At 37.1% G+C, this 15625-nt stretch overlaps 1 protein-coding gene across 50 annotated transcripts in view; it reads left to right on the top strand.

Annotated features, from left to right (window-relative positions):
- The first annotated feature begins 1918 nt into the window (after positions 1-1918).
- The window catches only part of LOC122079176, a 36458-nt gene continuing 22751 nt past the window's right edge, over positions 1919-15625 (top strand). For 45 of the 50 annotated variants that reach the window (XR_006140297.1, XR_006140303.1, XR_006140304.1 and 42 more), the window contains exons 1-8: positions 1919-2336; positions 2422-2700; positions 2798-2941; positions 3089-3365; positions 5879-5980; positions 6062-6252; positions 12868-12906; positions 13503-13539. Coding sequence is in view for 1 of the 50 variants with exons in the window: in XM_042645437.1 (XP_042501371.1) it covers positions 6203-6252; positions 12868-12906 (89 nt within the window). In the remaining 49 variants the exon portion in view is untranslated. Of the gene's footprint in view, positions 2337-2421; positions 2701-2797; positions 2942-3085; positions 3366-5878; positions 5981-6061; positions 6253-12867; positions 12907-13502; positions 13540-15625 lie in introns of all 50 variants that reach the window. The other 5 variants (XR_006140337.1, XR_006140339.1, XM_042645437.1 and 2 more) reach the window with 3 other exon arrangements.

Here is a 15625-nt window from a genome sequence, read left to right on the forward strand (position 1 = left end):
CTCTGGAGAATGCTAGTATTATAGGAACACCCCCTCTTTCACCAAATTAGACTCAAATCCCCTACCGCCAGTCTCTATTAAGTGATGCTATAAAATGACACTTTAGCCCTTACGAGTAAAACACTATTATCTTATTATCTCAAAAATAGCCTTCTCTTCACCTGGATACCATTTAATTCTCTCCGTATCACTTTTTCTCCTTCTATCCTTCTCTCTCTACTTGCGATGGCCATGGAACACCCAAGAGATGACAACTTGATAAAAGCACAAGAAGACGACGGATAAATGATGGAAGGACGCACCTTGAAATGAATTTATGAATGGTTTTCTCGCGGTAGGAAGTGAAATGAATCCGAAGCTGCTGGTTATTTTCAACAGAGAGAAAGGGGCTTGGTTTTTGGAGATGTGAGTGAACAAACCCGCCATGGCCATGGGATTTGTTGCAGAGAATTGATGGGTGCAAACTGAAGAAATGGAGGAAACACAAGGTGCTACCATTTTCTCTGTATTTTCAATAACAAGAAATGGTGGTTGTATTTTCGCAGCCACCGTAGTCGCCGTCACCGAAAGGGGGTTCGCAGCCACAGATCTAAAATGTCCTGCGAAACATTCTTCCACCATAGTCGCTGTCGCCAAAGCTAGTGGCTACCAATCGCTTGGCATTTTTCATTTCGAACAGAAAACCGCAAAGTCTCTGCTCCCGGGAGCCTCCCGAAGTCCCAATGTCCACCCTTCAACTACCAATGGCTGTCCCTGGAATTGGCTTCCGTATTATCGTTTAGTTCTGTTAGTCCCCATTTCCACTTCCATCATCGAAGTGTTACTTTCCGACCACCGTCTCGCCTGAAAACCTGTACTTTATGGTGTAGTGGAAACAACCAAACCACTAGTAATTCTAGTTCAACGACCAAGCCATCCTCCAAATTTGACAACGTGTTATTCAGACTCGCCTGGTGTGGCTCCGAGCTACTTGGGATTACAAGGTTGTTTATCTGTTCGCCATCAGATACTAGAGCTCTCGCCAAAGAGCTTAAGCTTCCGAAAGATGAGCAGGGAGTGGTTGATCGTACCCAAGTTGTCGAAACCATTAAGGACGACTTCCAAAAATAGTATTTTGTTACATGTTTGGACTTTGTTGATCTCACTGAAATGTTTGAATGATTGCTACACCTTCTGAACATAATTTATTTTCTCACTATTATGTTAATCTCCTTTCGTGTTCTAAATTCCTCTACAACTACTGGATATGCAGAGTATTATTTCGACGCTCAACCTAGAAGGGTGTGCAGGTGAAATTTTTTTGAGATTAGACTAGATGATTCATATAATTTTTCTCTATCCAATCCAGTTCCCAATAATTCTATTTACTTTGTTGGTTTCAATAGGCATGTAAAGCACTGGAATGTTCTATTTACTCTATTGGTTTTCTTTCGCCATAGTAGCTGTGACCGAAAGGGTTGTGGTGAAATCAATTTGGGGACTACAAGTAATGAGGGTAATTTTGATACTTCATTATTTTTAAGGGTAAAATAGTATTTACAAAAAATGAATTGTTGATGTCAGTATTCTTAGTATATTCTTTAACGGTGACTGTGGTAGAAGGTTCGAGTCTAATTTAGTGAAATAGGGGGTGGTCTTATAATTATGCCATTCTCCAAGGTGGTGTTGTAAATTATCTTTTTTTAATTTTATCTTCCACGTGTTTTTTTATGCCAAATACGAAAACTGAATCGGCGAAGCAAACAGCGAACGTGTTGGGAATATTAGACTGAACACTAATTTTTAAAATTTGAACTGATCTGACCGAACGGGCTGCCCAATTTTTAAACGTTAGATGAGACAATCGGAAGGATTATCTAGATTTTTTATTTATTTATTTTTTTTTGAAGAAATGATTATCTAGAACTTTTCCAGAAGTTGCTATTTCCTCTTCTCCCCCTGTTTTTGTTTAGTTACCAAATCCGAGAGGAGAGAAAGTCCCTTCCTTTTAGGTATATCAATAAACGGAGAGTTCCAGAGAGGATTCGTGTTCCTCAACCCTCACTCAATGCAGAGATATGCAGTGATTTCTATCTTTGAAAAACTCCGATCTGCTCCGTCAAACCTAGGCGCGAACTCCGATTCCGGAAGAGATGCTATTTCTCAGTGTCTTCATTCCACTTCTGCTACCTTGAGGTTCCCCATGGTTTGCTTGAACTTCAATCGGGTCTCGACGGCCGCGACTCGCGTTTCGTCATTGTTTTCGTCAAAGGGTTAGGGTTTCTTGTTCCTTCGCATTTCAGAAGAACGATACGTTGTGGCGGTTGGATTCTCCGGAGACTCATCTCTTCGTCAAGGTTTTGAAAGGTTTTTGACTTGGTCTAATTGGGTATGGTTATCGAAGATTTTCTATTCTAACGTATGTGTGGAGTTTTATTGCAGGTCGTTTAATGTCGAATTGAGGTTCAAGCGGAGCTTGTACAGCCAGTGCTCTTATTAATAGCGCAGAATAAGCGCACGGGACTTGGAAGTTTGTAAATTCTTGAGGCCTTTCTTAAGTTTCTCGATATTGAGGGTATTTTCATCTGCTTCATCGTTTTCGTTCACAAGGCTTAAGTTTCCTCTTTTGCGTCACTGTCTTGCTCGTTTCCATTCAAAGCTATGCCCATTGTCAAGTTGATGATGGAAAGCTTCAAATATTTTTCCGCGGAAAATGCAGAAGTAAGTGTACTTGTCGGCCCAGTTATCCTCCTTACTCCTTTGGCACTTTTTGACAGCTTTGTTTGCTCATCTCAGTTACTCATTTTATTTCCTTCAGTCCTGGCCATGAGTATTTTGTCGCTCAACTCAGATTCTTAAAGTTTGAAGGATATATCAGGACATGAAAAATCTCATTGACGTTGCTGAATATCTGGTGGATGCATTTACGGTGATCTTGAGGCAGGTGGTTGGAACTGGATCGGTATGTTCCTGAAGCTTCATTGGGTTACTCTTAGCAAGCGATGATGTGTTAGAATTGTCACCTTATGTTATATTTAAGAAACTAATTATCCGAATTTCATTTTTAAGGTTTATCTATGTTAATTTATCTCTCAATATTTTCTAGCAGTTGATCAAAGAGGCTCGACTATGCAGCGTCGAACTGTTTGAAACTCTTCTATCATTTTATAGTGATTTTCACGAGCTTTCTGGTGGGAGTGAGCCCATTTTCAAACTGTCGAATAGTGTATTGCTCATTCAGAAAGAGCTTGGATTGCCGTACATACCAGAATTGTTATCAGTGAAGATGTCCTTATTTCTCATACTTACTCAAGCTGAATTTGAACATGAACAACTTTTTGTGCTGAAAATTGGAGTTTGCTTGTTTAAGTGGAAGATTGAAAATGGTACGTCTCATTTATTTGTGCTGACCAGCCCTTGGTAAATTTGTTCTATTTTAGTGTTCTATTCCCGTCCCCCTTCCTGGGTGGGAAGAAGAATTAGTTAAAGATACTTTATGTTATCTCTAATTCTCTTCACCCCCTAGGCATGTCAATAACTAAAATGAAAAAAAAGAAAAGGGAATGCCAGTGCATTCGGAAATAGACAATTGATTTCTCTCAATAGGGATCTGAATTTATGAAACTGAGATTCTAGAGCTTTATTAATTTTCTTTTCTGGTTTAAACTGTATTGGTTCACATTGCTGGGAAAGTTATTAGAAAAGCTTGCTCATGGTTTAATTTTAGAGAATGTCATTAATGGCAGTAATCACAATTAAGTCACACCACATTACCATGCCAGCTTGGCTATAGACTGGTTGAATGAAATTTTAAAGGGAGAGAATTCCTCATGGTGCTAGTTTAGGGAGGAATCTGCACGCCACACCAATGGTGGTGCGGAGGACAGTATCATCCACATGGCACCCATATGGCCAGACCATGAGAGAAAATAAAAAAAAAAGCCCATGTGTGAGGAAAATAGTACCTTGGGGTTTTGGGACTTTTTTTTTTCAGGTTTAAATTTAATTTCTTAGACGGAACTCACATAGTAGTGTTTGTATCCTGTGCTTTCGCACAGTCCTGTGCTTTCGCATAGTACCTTTTTTTTTTTCAAGGTACTGTGGAAAATAGTACCTTGGTGTTCCGATAACTAGCAATGATGGTTTATACAATATGTACTAGTATTTGAGCTAGTAGATTTAGAGTTTGGCAGCTCAAAAAGGATATTATGTTTCAGTGTATTTCCTTTCATTGGGGGGTGGGGAACTTCCTTTACAATTTCCTGCAGAAAGGACTTTCAAATACATGTTTTGAAGTAGATAGTATGCTTTTCTATTTCTTGGAAGAGGAGAAGAAACTCCTTTTAGTCCTGGCACAAAACGAAAAGGACGGAAATATGTCATACTATTTTTATTTTCTTCTAATTATTGAAACTAGATCAACTTGTTTTTTCTCATTCTCTCTTGCACTTTTTTTTTTTCAAATGTGGGGTTACTTATTGCTACATTTGTTCACTGAGAAGGTAGTGTTGAATGTACTATGTAATTATATATATGTATTGTCGTAACCTCATGAACATAAACACAATCTTCCTTCAAGTCTTGACTTGTGAAAACAAGCCAAAAGACGAATCCGTGACAACTGATAACTGCTTGTATGCTGGCTCGGTCATAAAACATATAACTTTTTTTAATAGAATAGGTTTTTAATAACTATAATTATAGTGGAACATATTAAAGTTTTGGACTTACTAGGTTCTAGATGTTATTGGCTATGCAGTGGTGGAAGCACGTTCGTGTGTGCATTTCTGTCTTTACTGCGTTGTACCCTTCACTATTAGAAAGGCCATGGATCGAGAGCCATGCCCGAAACTGAGACATGCCATATCTCGTTTTGAGTTTTCTACCCTGGGTTTTGTTTCGGCCAGGCTTGAGACTGAGACAACATGGAAATTTGGGTCAGTATTGACAGAGATTTAGTTCCATGAGAAATGCTGCCGGTGGAGCTGATCCCAGAAAAAAAACTTTTAAATTCTGTAGATTTGAATGCTTCATGATCCAACACCCACTAGACACTGCTTGATTTACCCCCCCCCTCTGCATTGGGTTTGCAAGTGAAACTACTTTATTTTGGTCACTGAAGTTGTTGCATTCTGGACTGTAAAACAGGTCAGATCTGGGTAGACCTTGGTTCGAACTCCTAATTTTTATATCAGTGCTTTTGCATCCAGCCATCAGATTTTGACCCAGCCCATTAATGTGGGTCCATGGTCGACCAAAATATTTGTGGAACTATGGATATGGGTGGATCTGGATATTTATGCTTCCATTTGAGGACATTTGTCTTTCATACTATATGTATTCAATGTCCTAATCCAAACCAAGGACAAGATTCAGAATGAAAAGATTGAAGTCTTCCTTGAGTTTCACAAGTTATTTTTTAATTCACTTTTATTTTAGGAGTTTGAATTTCAGGCTGAATTCTTTACTTACGGAATTATATGTGAATTTCTCTCCCACCCTCCCTCCCTAAAAAATCCATGGATATTGTGGACTGATTTGGCTTCATACCAAACAATTTGCACCCCAAGTTGTTTGCAGATTTATCATGAGCCAACTGTTCCTTCCCTTCCCCCTCCCCTGGGCGGGTACAATCATAAATTGCATGGTCGACAAGTTAAGCCCTAACTTGTACATTGGTGATTAAGTATTTCTCCTATACAATACATTTTGAAACATGATGGGGATTGTGCACATCTATGACTTCTTTTGGTCTTAGAGATCTCCCAGGATGTATGTAATATTGTCTTGACAATCAGAAATAAGTGGTGGATGTCCTAATTTGTACTAATGATTACAGGGTTAATATAGTGACTGTCCTTTCAGGCCGATATTTAACATGGGGGTCTTTTTTTGCTAGTGATCCAAATGTGGGTCCCAGCTCTTCTGTATGGTGCTTATGACGAATGTTGGAAGTGCATAGCTTCTCAGGGTTCATCATGTTCTTCACTTGCATCAATAGGTACTACCAATTTTCATTTAGAGCTTGCAATCTGTTGCTTCTTGATGCTCTCAATTAATTAACATCTTTTGTTATTTCCAGGTTTTGCCTCCATCTGCTCATGCAATAACAGCAACTGCATCAAAATTCCTACTGAAGTGGTTGTTTTAGTATGAACATGAATACAGGCAATGGTCTGTTGCAATTGCTCTAGGGTTGGTCTCTCTTTGTTTACATGCAAGTATGCAACTGATCACAAGCCAAAATTTCAGATCATTGCTGGACTTCTTGAGGTACATAGTTATGCATCAATTCTCTATTAACATCCTTGCAAATGGTTTGCTGGAGGCATTCATGTCTATTGGAAAGAACTGCTAAATTAAGTTCTCGTTTAGGTGAAGTATGACCGCCTAAAGATGGCCCCAACAAGCATGGTTTTTTACATGTATATGATTATATATATGTAAGATATCAGTGATAATTTTATATAGCTATGCTTATATGCAACATCGAAGCCATATATACAATATGATATACTTATGTTAGGAATGACCATTATATGCAAACCAACATATAATAAACAACAATGAGATAATTTATAAGCATGTTCATCAAAAAACAAATTAAAAAATATAAATCAACATAAACTCGTTAAGTTTCGACAAGTCGTTTTGCCGCCTTGGACCCAAAAAAGAGCCTGGATGCCTGGGTGGTGCCTGGGTGATGTCTTAACAACTATGCACCAAACTAATTAAAATCCCAATATGAAGATTCATTGGCAACTTCCTAATTTTTTTGGAACAGTTGAGTACCTCTTTGGGCAAGAAAAAGAGCCAGGGATGCAAAGGTAATTAAAATTTTGAAGAAGGGATGAATCTGGAATTTAATTTCAGAATAGGTGTAAAATGAAATAAAAGTTAAGAAAGAAGGCCGTTCAATAAATATCAGAAAAACCTGTCTTTAGTTGTAATTTTTGAAACTTCCATCTTCAACCACATAGAATGTTCAGAAACCTACTATAGAACAGTTTCTTATCAGGTGTGAGTTCTCCCTCATCTGAACTCCAATTGGTCCTAAAACTTTGGTCTATCACACAGAGATATGGTAATCCCAACCAGTAAGCACTCCAAATAACTATCAAGAAAGTGAGATTTTATTTCTGAAATTGAACCTGGCGGTAGGTACAGGCTCAGATTCAGTTGCAGGAAAATAACCCACAGTGGGAGGGGAGTTCAGGAATGAGATTAAAGGCTTGAATCGCCCTGTGGATAGGTACCAAGGCAGAGGATTTAGTATCGGTATCAGGTATCATGTCGAAGGGGTGATTTTAAGAGGTATATCGTATCGTATCGTATCGGAGAGACGCAAGATATGCTAAATATATGTATGGATATGATCAAGAAGTGCTTGGAAGTGCTTGGATTTGCTTATGGTACATAGTTTTGAAGCTTAATAAACCTTATTATGCAATAGTAACTATATATCAGTTTGATACAAGGATTTGAGTTGTCTTTACCCAATTTATTGCTGCATAACCCCAATAAAAAGTAAGAATTAGTTTCATCCATGATTTGAGAACTATAAATCCTCAAAACTTGTTGAAATGATAAGGTATTTTACTTATTTATTTATTTTTAAATGTTGATAATTTCCTCCAACTCATATCGAAGAGAAAAAACAAGTTTTCTAGGTCTTTGGTTGTTTTCAGTTTCATATCTCACTTACGGTTTCTGTTTGCAAGTTTAGAGGAGGCTTATCAGATCGCATTGAACTGTATTGGTTCCTTATTGGACCATATTGTTCTTGTATTGGACCTTTTTTTTTTTGGTGAAAAGTATAGTATTGATACCCTTCGATTCTGATACAATATACCAAATTTCCGAGTGAAAGACTAGGGATGAGGGAGATCAATCCCGATACTATAAGGCTGTAACTACTGCCCAGAAATAGAGCACAATGCTTGGCTTAACAAATGATTGCAATAGAGAATTCAGAAAGATGGTTTAATAATATAGTTATCAACTAGGCACCACCTTGATCTTTTTTACCGTCCTCCATCGCCTTGGGTTGCCTTACGCCTTGATTAAATTGGTTGATAACAGAGAAAGTGGATAAAAGATAAGGATCAGACATGAGAGAGGAGAAAGCAGAATTGAATCAATCTGGAAGAATGAGAAAAAGGAGAGAGATGGCAGCACAACCGACCAGTAGATTCACCCCATGTCCAAAACAAGACAATTCAGGCTTCTTTTCGTAATCAAATCAACTCTAATCTCCCATGGTGGGTTATATATATATATATATATATATATATAAAATAGAAGTGAGAAAGCAAATTTTGACCTATCCCTATTGACTGCTAAATAGGAAATAAAATATAACTAAACACCTAGTGAACAAACCTCTTTATTCCCCTACGCGACCAGAACGCAGCTTGGACCTCGTTCTTCTTGGCTTGGTTTCCAAACTGGGCCATCTTAGCCAGCCTTGCATGTGCAACTGCATCGCTAAGTGCATGCATTTTATACATAGGATTCTACATCTCATTGTTATTCTCCCCTTGGGGATGCAATGGTGAAATAAGCAAGGGTTAAAGTATTGGTCGGTGTCGATACGATACAGTGAGATACATATCTATTTTTTTTAAAGGGTGGTTACCGTATCCCACCGTATTGGCCGATACAATGCAATACTATGTGATACTATCGATATGTCTCTTATAACCCCCAAGTGGGTTTTTTTTGGGGGGGGGGTTAGGAGTTTTGTAGGTTTTTTCTGTTTCTTTTTTGGGTTCTGAAATGAACACCCATATAGGGGTTTTTGTCAATTTTTCGTACATATTGATTGTGGTCAATACTGTGCCTATGTTTGGTGGGCAACCTGGCATTGGTATGTTACAACATGTTAGAAACCTCATCCCTTTTAGTAATTTCGATTGGATGCTATTATCTCATATTATAGTATACTCCATTTTAGGGTTTATGCATGATACATATTATATATTGGTTATTTATAATGTTTTTTTGCTCCAAAGTGTATTTTAATGCATATCTTGACCATTTATATGTGTATCTTGCGTATTTTCGATACGATACAATACGTCTCTCAAAATCACCCGATCAATATTATACGCGATACCGATACTTTAGACATTGGAAGTAAGTATATACTTTGTGATATGATTCACCAAAACTCTTTTAACATTGTGTACTTGGTAGCATCTCTTCAAATCTCAACAAAGTCTTTATCTTTGGTACACAAGTAATGTCCCAGCTTCCATCCCACTTTTTAAGCTTGGCTTATGGATTCTCAGGATTCATGTCTTTCTAAAGAGCTATCAACCTAAGAGAATCCTCTTCCCTTCTAGGTTTTCCCAAAAGGTGTAATGGAATTTTAGTCTTGTAATTGGAATGTTACTCTAGAATCCTTATGTTTGGCATTTGGGTGCACCAAAATCTTTGATATTCTAATTGCCAAGTAAGGTTTTAGAAGTGGTGGGTTGTGGAGGCTGTTATCCATGTATCTCTTAAGGTACACAAGATATCTCCTCTATCCATCTCCATGTAATGATGCGCAATTAAGGGTCTAACCTCTGGCTCTTGGAACCATCTAGTCTCCCTCCACCCCCCAACCCCCCGAATTTTTTTTTTTTGTTGTGTTGATACAACTTGACACATGTAGGGGGAGGGTTGGGCATGCCACTAGTTTTCCTGGAGGTAGCAGCTCAAACAATGGGGATGCTAGGATGGGAGGGGCATTGGGCTTATTTCTAAATAGGGAAGGGGGGAGAGTGACACAGGTTGGGCACCTCAGTAGCATGCCGAGCCTTTTCACGAAGAATGTAAAAGGAGAGGAAGAAAGGGGGTGTGTACATAAACTTTCTTGGTCATGCTGCTGCTCCATCCTCACTGTGGACCTGTGGAGACAAGGAAAGTGATGGAGGACTAACTGACTTAGAATGAATGCGAAGGGGGAACTGTACCTATCATCGTAGCTCTGTCTTTTCCATGGATTTGTGGAGCCTTGCATGCCAGATCATGTTGGTGTGACTTAACTTCACATAAACTTTAAGCCCTTTGAGCTTAGTACTTTTCGTGATCTGTGCTTGTTAATATTATTGATCACATTTAGCTGATTCCCCATACCCTAATTCAGGGGGTGTTTAAATTTTTCTGATTCCTAGACACATGCATATCCAACTCCCATACCCTTATTACGAGTAGATTGTATTAGTAGCCACAGCTTGCACTCAATTTTTTAGGCTGCCATTCCTTTCACATAACAAAACTATCCCTGAAATATCTATGCTGTGATCAAGATCTTACCAATTAGGAAGGTCCATTAATAATGCTAACTTGCTAAGTTGAACCATGGGTGCACCATTCATTTCACAATGGCCAAAATTGCCTTCCCTGATTGATAACTGTGATGTTTCAGAAAAAAAAAAAAAGAGTCTGGAAAATTCACTTTTCTTCCCCCCTAGTTAGTAAAGGTTGTGGGCATACTGTACCACAGATCTGGTAATGTAGAACTAGAATTGACAAGTCGTTAACCTAGTCCCAATTGCAGGATTTTTTTAATCAAAGAACAACCATAAAACAGACCACTCATATAGTAGCAATCAGACCAGAAAAATTATGAGAAAACAAGTCTAACAATCCCAACAGTAAGTATTCTCTTAATCAGATCTAAGTACTGATAACAGGGACTGATAAGTTCTTCAAATAGGTTCAAATCAACTGAAAATCATGAACCATAGGAATTGAATCAAACCCATCGATTCCAGTTTCGAACAGAACAGATCACTAAAAGACAAAATCAGGGAGATTTTGAATAACTCAACAACTAGGGGTCAGAAAGGGCTCAGACCTGGGTTGAGGGGAGGCTTAGGTTAAAATTTCAGCTAAAATTGACTGTGGGTTAGGCGATTTGAAATTTCTTCACAGAATTACCTATCGTTGGATAGAACCGAGTACAAGGAGGACTGATCCAAATACCTGTGACAGTAGGGAAGCAATAGGGTCGTGTAAAATAACCTTGAAGGAGAAGAAACACTTGAAGAAGATCCTCTTGGGCTTCCCCACCGCAAGGAGTCGAATGGATCATAAACCACTCTATTCCATTGTGATCAAACACACAGCAGTCCCAGCAGAGACACAACAGCAGCAGCAAGTAATTTTGTTTGCATAAATGGTGGGGCTTAATAGGAGCCCTCCTCTTTATTTATAATGTTGATAGGGGAGGGAATTACAAAATAGAAGGTCCCTCAAAAGGAAACCTTAATTTAGTCTCCTAATACAATACTTACTAAAAACTGAAATTAGAAACTAATTGAAAAAAGAAACTAACTGAAATTAGAAATTAGTTGAAAAAGGAAACTAACTACTAATGACTTGACTCAACTAATAACTTGATTCCTAAGGAAACAAATATAACTCAAATCAAACCCAACTAAAATGGAAACAAACTAGTAATCCCGTATGCAACCTTAAAGCCCCTTTTTTAGGCTCATAAAAGTGGCTTATTAAACTCAAAACACATGGGATCAAAGGCCCAACATGTATGGAACCCAACCGTAGGAGCTGTTTCCTTGGGGGCGAATCAAACCTTGGAGAATCCCCTCCAAAGTCTTTCTTAGCTGTGGGCTACAAGACTGATTTCAGGACTGAACCCTAAGCTACCGCCAGGTTCTATTTCAGGTTCCTCCCGCAGCCTTCCAACTTGCATATCCAGTGTTAGTCTTGTGGGTTTGTTAGAGCTTCTTCCGGAGAATCTTCGCCTGGAATTTCAGAGCAAACAGAGGCTTGATGAAGGTTTTCTCTCGATTTGAAGCTCTTCCTATTTTTCGCCCCTGCTTTGGTCCAAGGAAGAAGACAACCCCCATTGTGAGTTGTGGTTTTTTTTTGGATGAATAAATTAATTCATTATCAAGAGAGAGCAGAATATACAAGGGGGAAAGAAAAGGGGGGTGGAAGGCTAGCCCAGAATGACACAAAATGGAATGGCTCCCTATCATTCTCTTAACAATGACACAAAATGGAACGGCTCTCCTAGTTATGCTGCTCCTTGACTGGAGTCCCATGTCCACTTTTCTCCACCCACAACTTGGCTTTGCCAACACAACATCAAGGCTGTCCAAACTGACATTTTTCTTTATTTGACATGAAGTATTCTATGTGTACTCTTGGTATGTTGTTAATTGATGATTGAATCCTGGTTCCAGTCTGCTCTAGTTAAGGTGGATGTGGATGTACCTTTTTACTCTTTTGGAAGTGACACAATTATGACCAATTTGCAATGAAGATCAATTTATATTTGGATTTGGTTTTGATATATCATGACCCAATCACACCATTGTTGTTGTTATGTACATTTTTTAATGTTAAAAACATATTTTATTCTTTATACCTCTACATTCTTAACAATTTATGATTATTTTTTCTGTTGGGTACATATATATATATATCATTGTTTGCACATAACTTATTTTTAAGTTTACTTAGAATTTCTATCGATATAGTGATCTTAAAGTTGGAATTGAACCATGGAATTTGTTTCCTCTTCGGGTTGAGTGCGATTTCTTAAATATCTAATGTTGGACTTTCCTAGTATGTGCTTTTGAGTTTGAAAGAGGGGGTTTCTTGCAAATTTTGATTTGATGTGTATTACTTTATTAACTACAATTGTTTTTTGGAATTTATTTTGATATTATACTGTGGTACTTTTACTAGAGAAGTATTAGAATTATTGTTGCTATAGGAATGTGGATGTAATAAAGAAAAACATCAGTAGCTGGTGACTGATGCTGCAAAGATTGAGTTTCCTTTCTCCTTTTCCTTGTTTTTTTTCCCTTTCCGTCACCTTCTTCTGCTATTTAATTTTATTTTGTAACTTTATTATTTTTGCAGATTAGATGCTCGTGATGTGGCACTTGTATTCGAGTTGAGGTATTTGTTACCTTTTTTATTTGCTTTATCATTGCTTCAATTGAAATTTTACGTTGTTGTGTTTGTACGTCTTCCACAAATATTTATTGGATTTTAAAAAAATGGGTACGTAATTGAAAAAATGAGTTTACTCCCCCCCTCTTTTTTCTTCTTTGTCTTTAGTTTTAATTCTTTAGAGTTAAGAGTAAGACATACTTTTTGTAGTACTGTTTAAATCTGTGATTGGTTTTCTTTTCAAGGTTGGTTGTGAGTCTAAGACATGGTTATGGGTGAAGCTATACGAAATGTGGATATTTTTCCTTGATACCATTCATTTGTCCCATCCTGAATTTTGTTTGTTTTTTTACCCATTTAGTTACTTTGTCATTGTAATGCATGCTGTTATTGTTTGGTTGGATTAGCCGTCGAATTATTTGATTTATTGTGCACGGTGTTTTAGTGAATGGAAAGATTATGTATGCCGTAAGATTGAGTACATGTTAATGGGTCGAGCTGAGGGGGTCTTCTTGAGAAAATTCATTGAGTTTTCACATTTTTCCATATGTTTTTTGTTTGAATTATGATTTTTGACGTTATTGTGTTTGCTTCTTCTACAGAGATGTGCGTGCTACTGTTCCAAATGGAAGAAAGCGGGTATATACCTGAATAATGATTTTTTTTTAATATATTTTGTTTTGCTCCTTGGTATTGAGTATAAGCATGGTTTTCTCGAATGGTCTTTAAATCAATATTTAGTTGAATATAGTTTTCAACAGGATTAATTGCGAGTCCAGGACATGGTTATGGGTGAAGCAACATAGAATATCCTTGGTTTGCTGCTTTGTTTTTCTTGTTTTTTTGCTTGTTTTTTTTTTTTGTTTTTTTGCAAGATTTCACTATTTTGTTTTTAAAGGGTCTAATTATTTGATTTTTGATACGTAATGGTTGCATAGTGATGCACATAGAATTATAAGGCAAGACACGGGATTGAGGAATGCATGATTAATAAGGACTAGCAGAGTCTTGGAGGGGGTATTCTTAAGGACATCAAACTCATCATTGTTTGTACATATTGTATTAATTTTTATGTTTAGTTTGAATTTCTGTCGATATAGTGATCTTAAAGTTTGAATTGAACCATGTAATTTGTTTCCTCTTCAGATTGAGTGTGGAATCTTGAATATCTAAGGTTAGATTGTCTTTTGATGTGTTTCCGAGTTTGGAAGAGTGGGTTTCTTCCTTATTTTGATATTATACTGTGGTATTCTTATTGGTAAAATATTTGAATTATTGTTGGTTCAGGAATGTCGATCGAGTAAATGAAAATATAAGTGGCTATTGACTGATGTTATAAAGATATCCAGTATGGACATTTTCATTTCTTAGACATCGTTGGGTGGTCTAGGGAACTCCAGACTGCAGAACATGGTTCCTAGAGTACCATTCATTTTGGCCCATCTTTGATTTTTTTTTTTTGGTGCCCTATTTAGTTACTTTGTCATTGTTATTGTGTGGCTGGATTAGCCACTGAATTATTTGATTTATTGTGCACGGTGTTTGCAGCTTATAGTAAGCTATCATATGTCACACAATTGGGGAGTGCATGGTTAATGAGTCCAGCTAAGGGGGTCTACTCGAGAACATTCATTGAGTTTCCACATTTTTCTATTTTATTTTTGTTTGAATTTTGATTTTTGATTTTATTATGTTTGCTTCTTCAACAGAGATGTGTGTGCTACTGTTCGAAACGAAAGAAAGTGGGTATATACTAGAATAATGCTTTATTTTTATTATTTAGTTTGTTCTGCTCCTTGGTGTTGAGTATAAGCTAGTGGTCTTTAAATCAATGTTTAGTTGAGTATATTTTTCAACTGGGATTATTTGTGAGTCCAGGACTTAGTTATGGGTGAGGCCACACAGAATATCCTTGGTTTGTTGGTTTGTTTTTTTAATGCAATATTTCGATGTTTTGTTTTTTAAAAGGTCTAATTATTTGATTTTTGATACGTAATATTTGCATAGTGATGTGCATAGAATTACAAAGCTAGACACGTGATTGAGGATTGCATGTTTAATGCGGACTAGCGGGACTTGGAGGGGATCTTTCTAAAGAGATGAAACTCATCATTGTTTGCACATATATTATTAATTTTGAGGTTTAGTTAGAATTTCTATTGATGTAATGATCTTAAAGTTTGAATTAAAGCATGTAATTTGTTTCCTCTTCAGGTTGAGTGTGGAATCTTGAATATCTAAGGTTGGACTATCCTAGAATGTGTATCGGAGTTTGAAAGAGGGGGTTTCTTTCTTATTTTGTTTTTACGTGTATTACTTTATTAAGTACAATTATGTTGTCAAATTTATTTTGATATTATACCGTGGTATTCTTACTAGTGGAGTATTTGAATTATTGTTGCTTCGAGAATGTCGATTGAATAAATGAAAATATAAGTGGCTGCTGACTGATGCTGTAAAGATTGAGTTTTCCTTTCTCCTTTTGCTTGGTTTTTTCCCCCCTTTTTGTCCACCTCTTCTACTATCCAATTTTATTTTGTAATTTTATTGTTTTTGTAGATTAGATGCTCGTGATGTGCACATGTATGTGAGTTGAGTTTTTTTTTTTACCTTTATTATTTGCTTTATCATTTATTCAAATTATGTTTTACATTATTGTGTTTGTACGTCTTCTACAAATATTTCTTGGTGTCTAATTGACAAAATGAGTTCTCCCCCCCCCCCC

Source organism: Macadamia integrifolia, chromosome 5 (assembly GCF_013358625.1).
Source record: "Macadamia integrifolia cultivar HAES 741 chromosome 5, SCU_Mint_v3, whole genome shotgun sequence".
Taxonomy (NCBI): domain Eukaryota; kingdom Viridiplantae; phylum Streptophyta; class Magnoliopsida; order Proteales; family Proteaceae; genus Macadamia; species Macadamia integrifolia.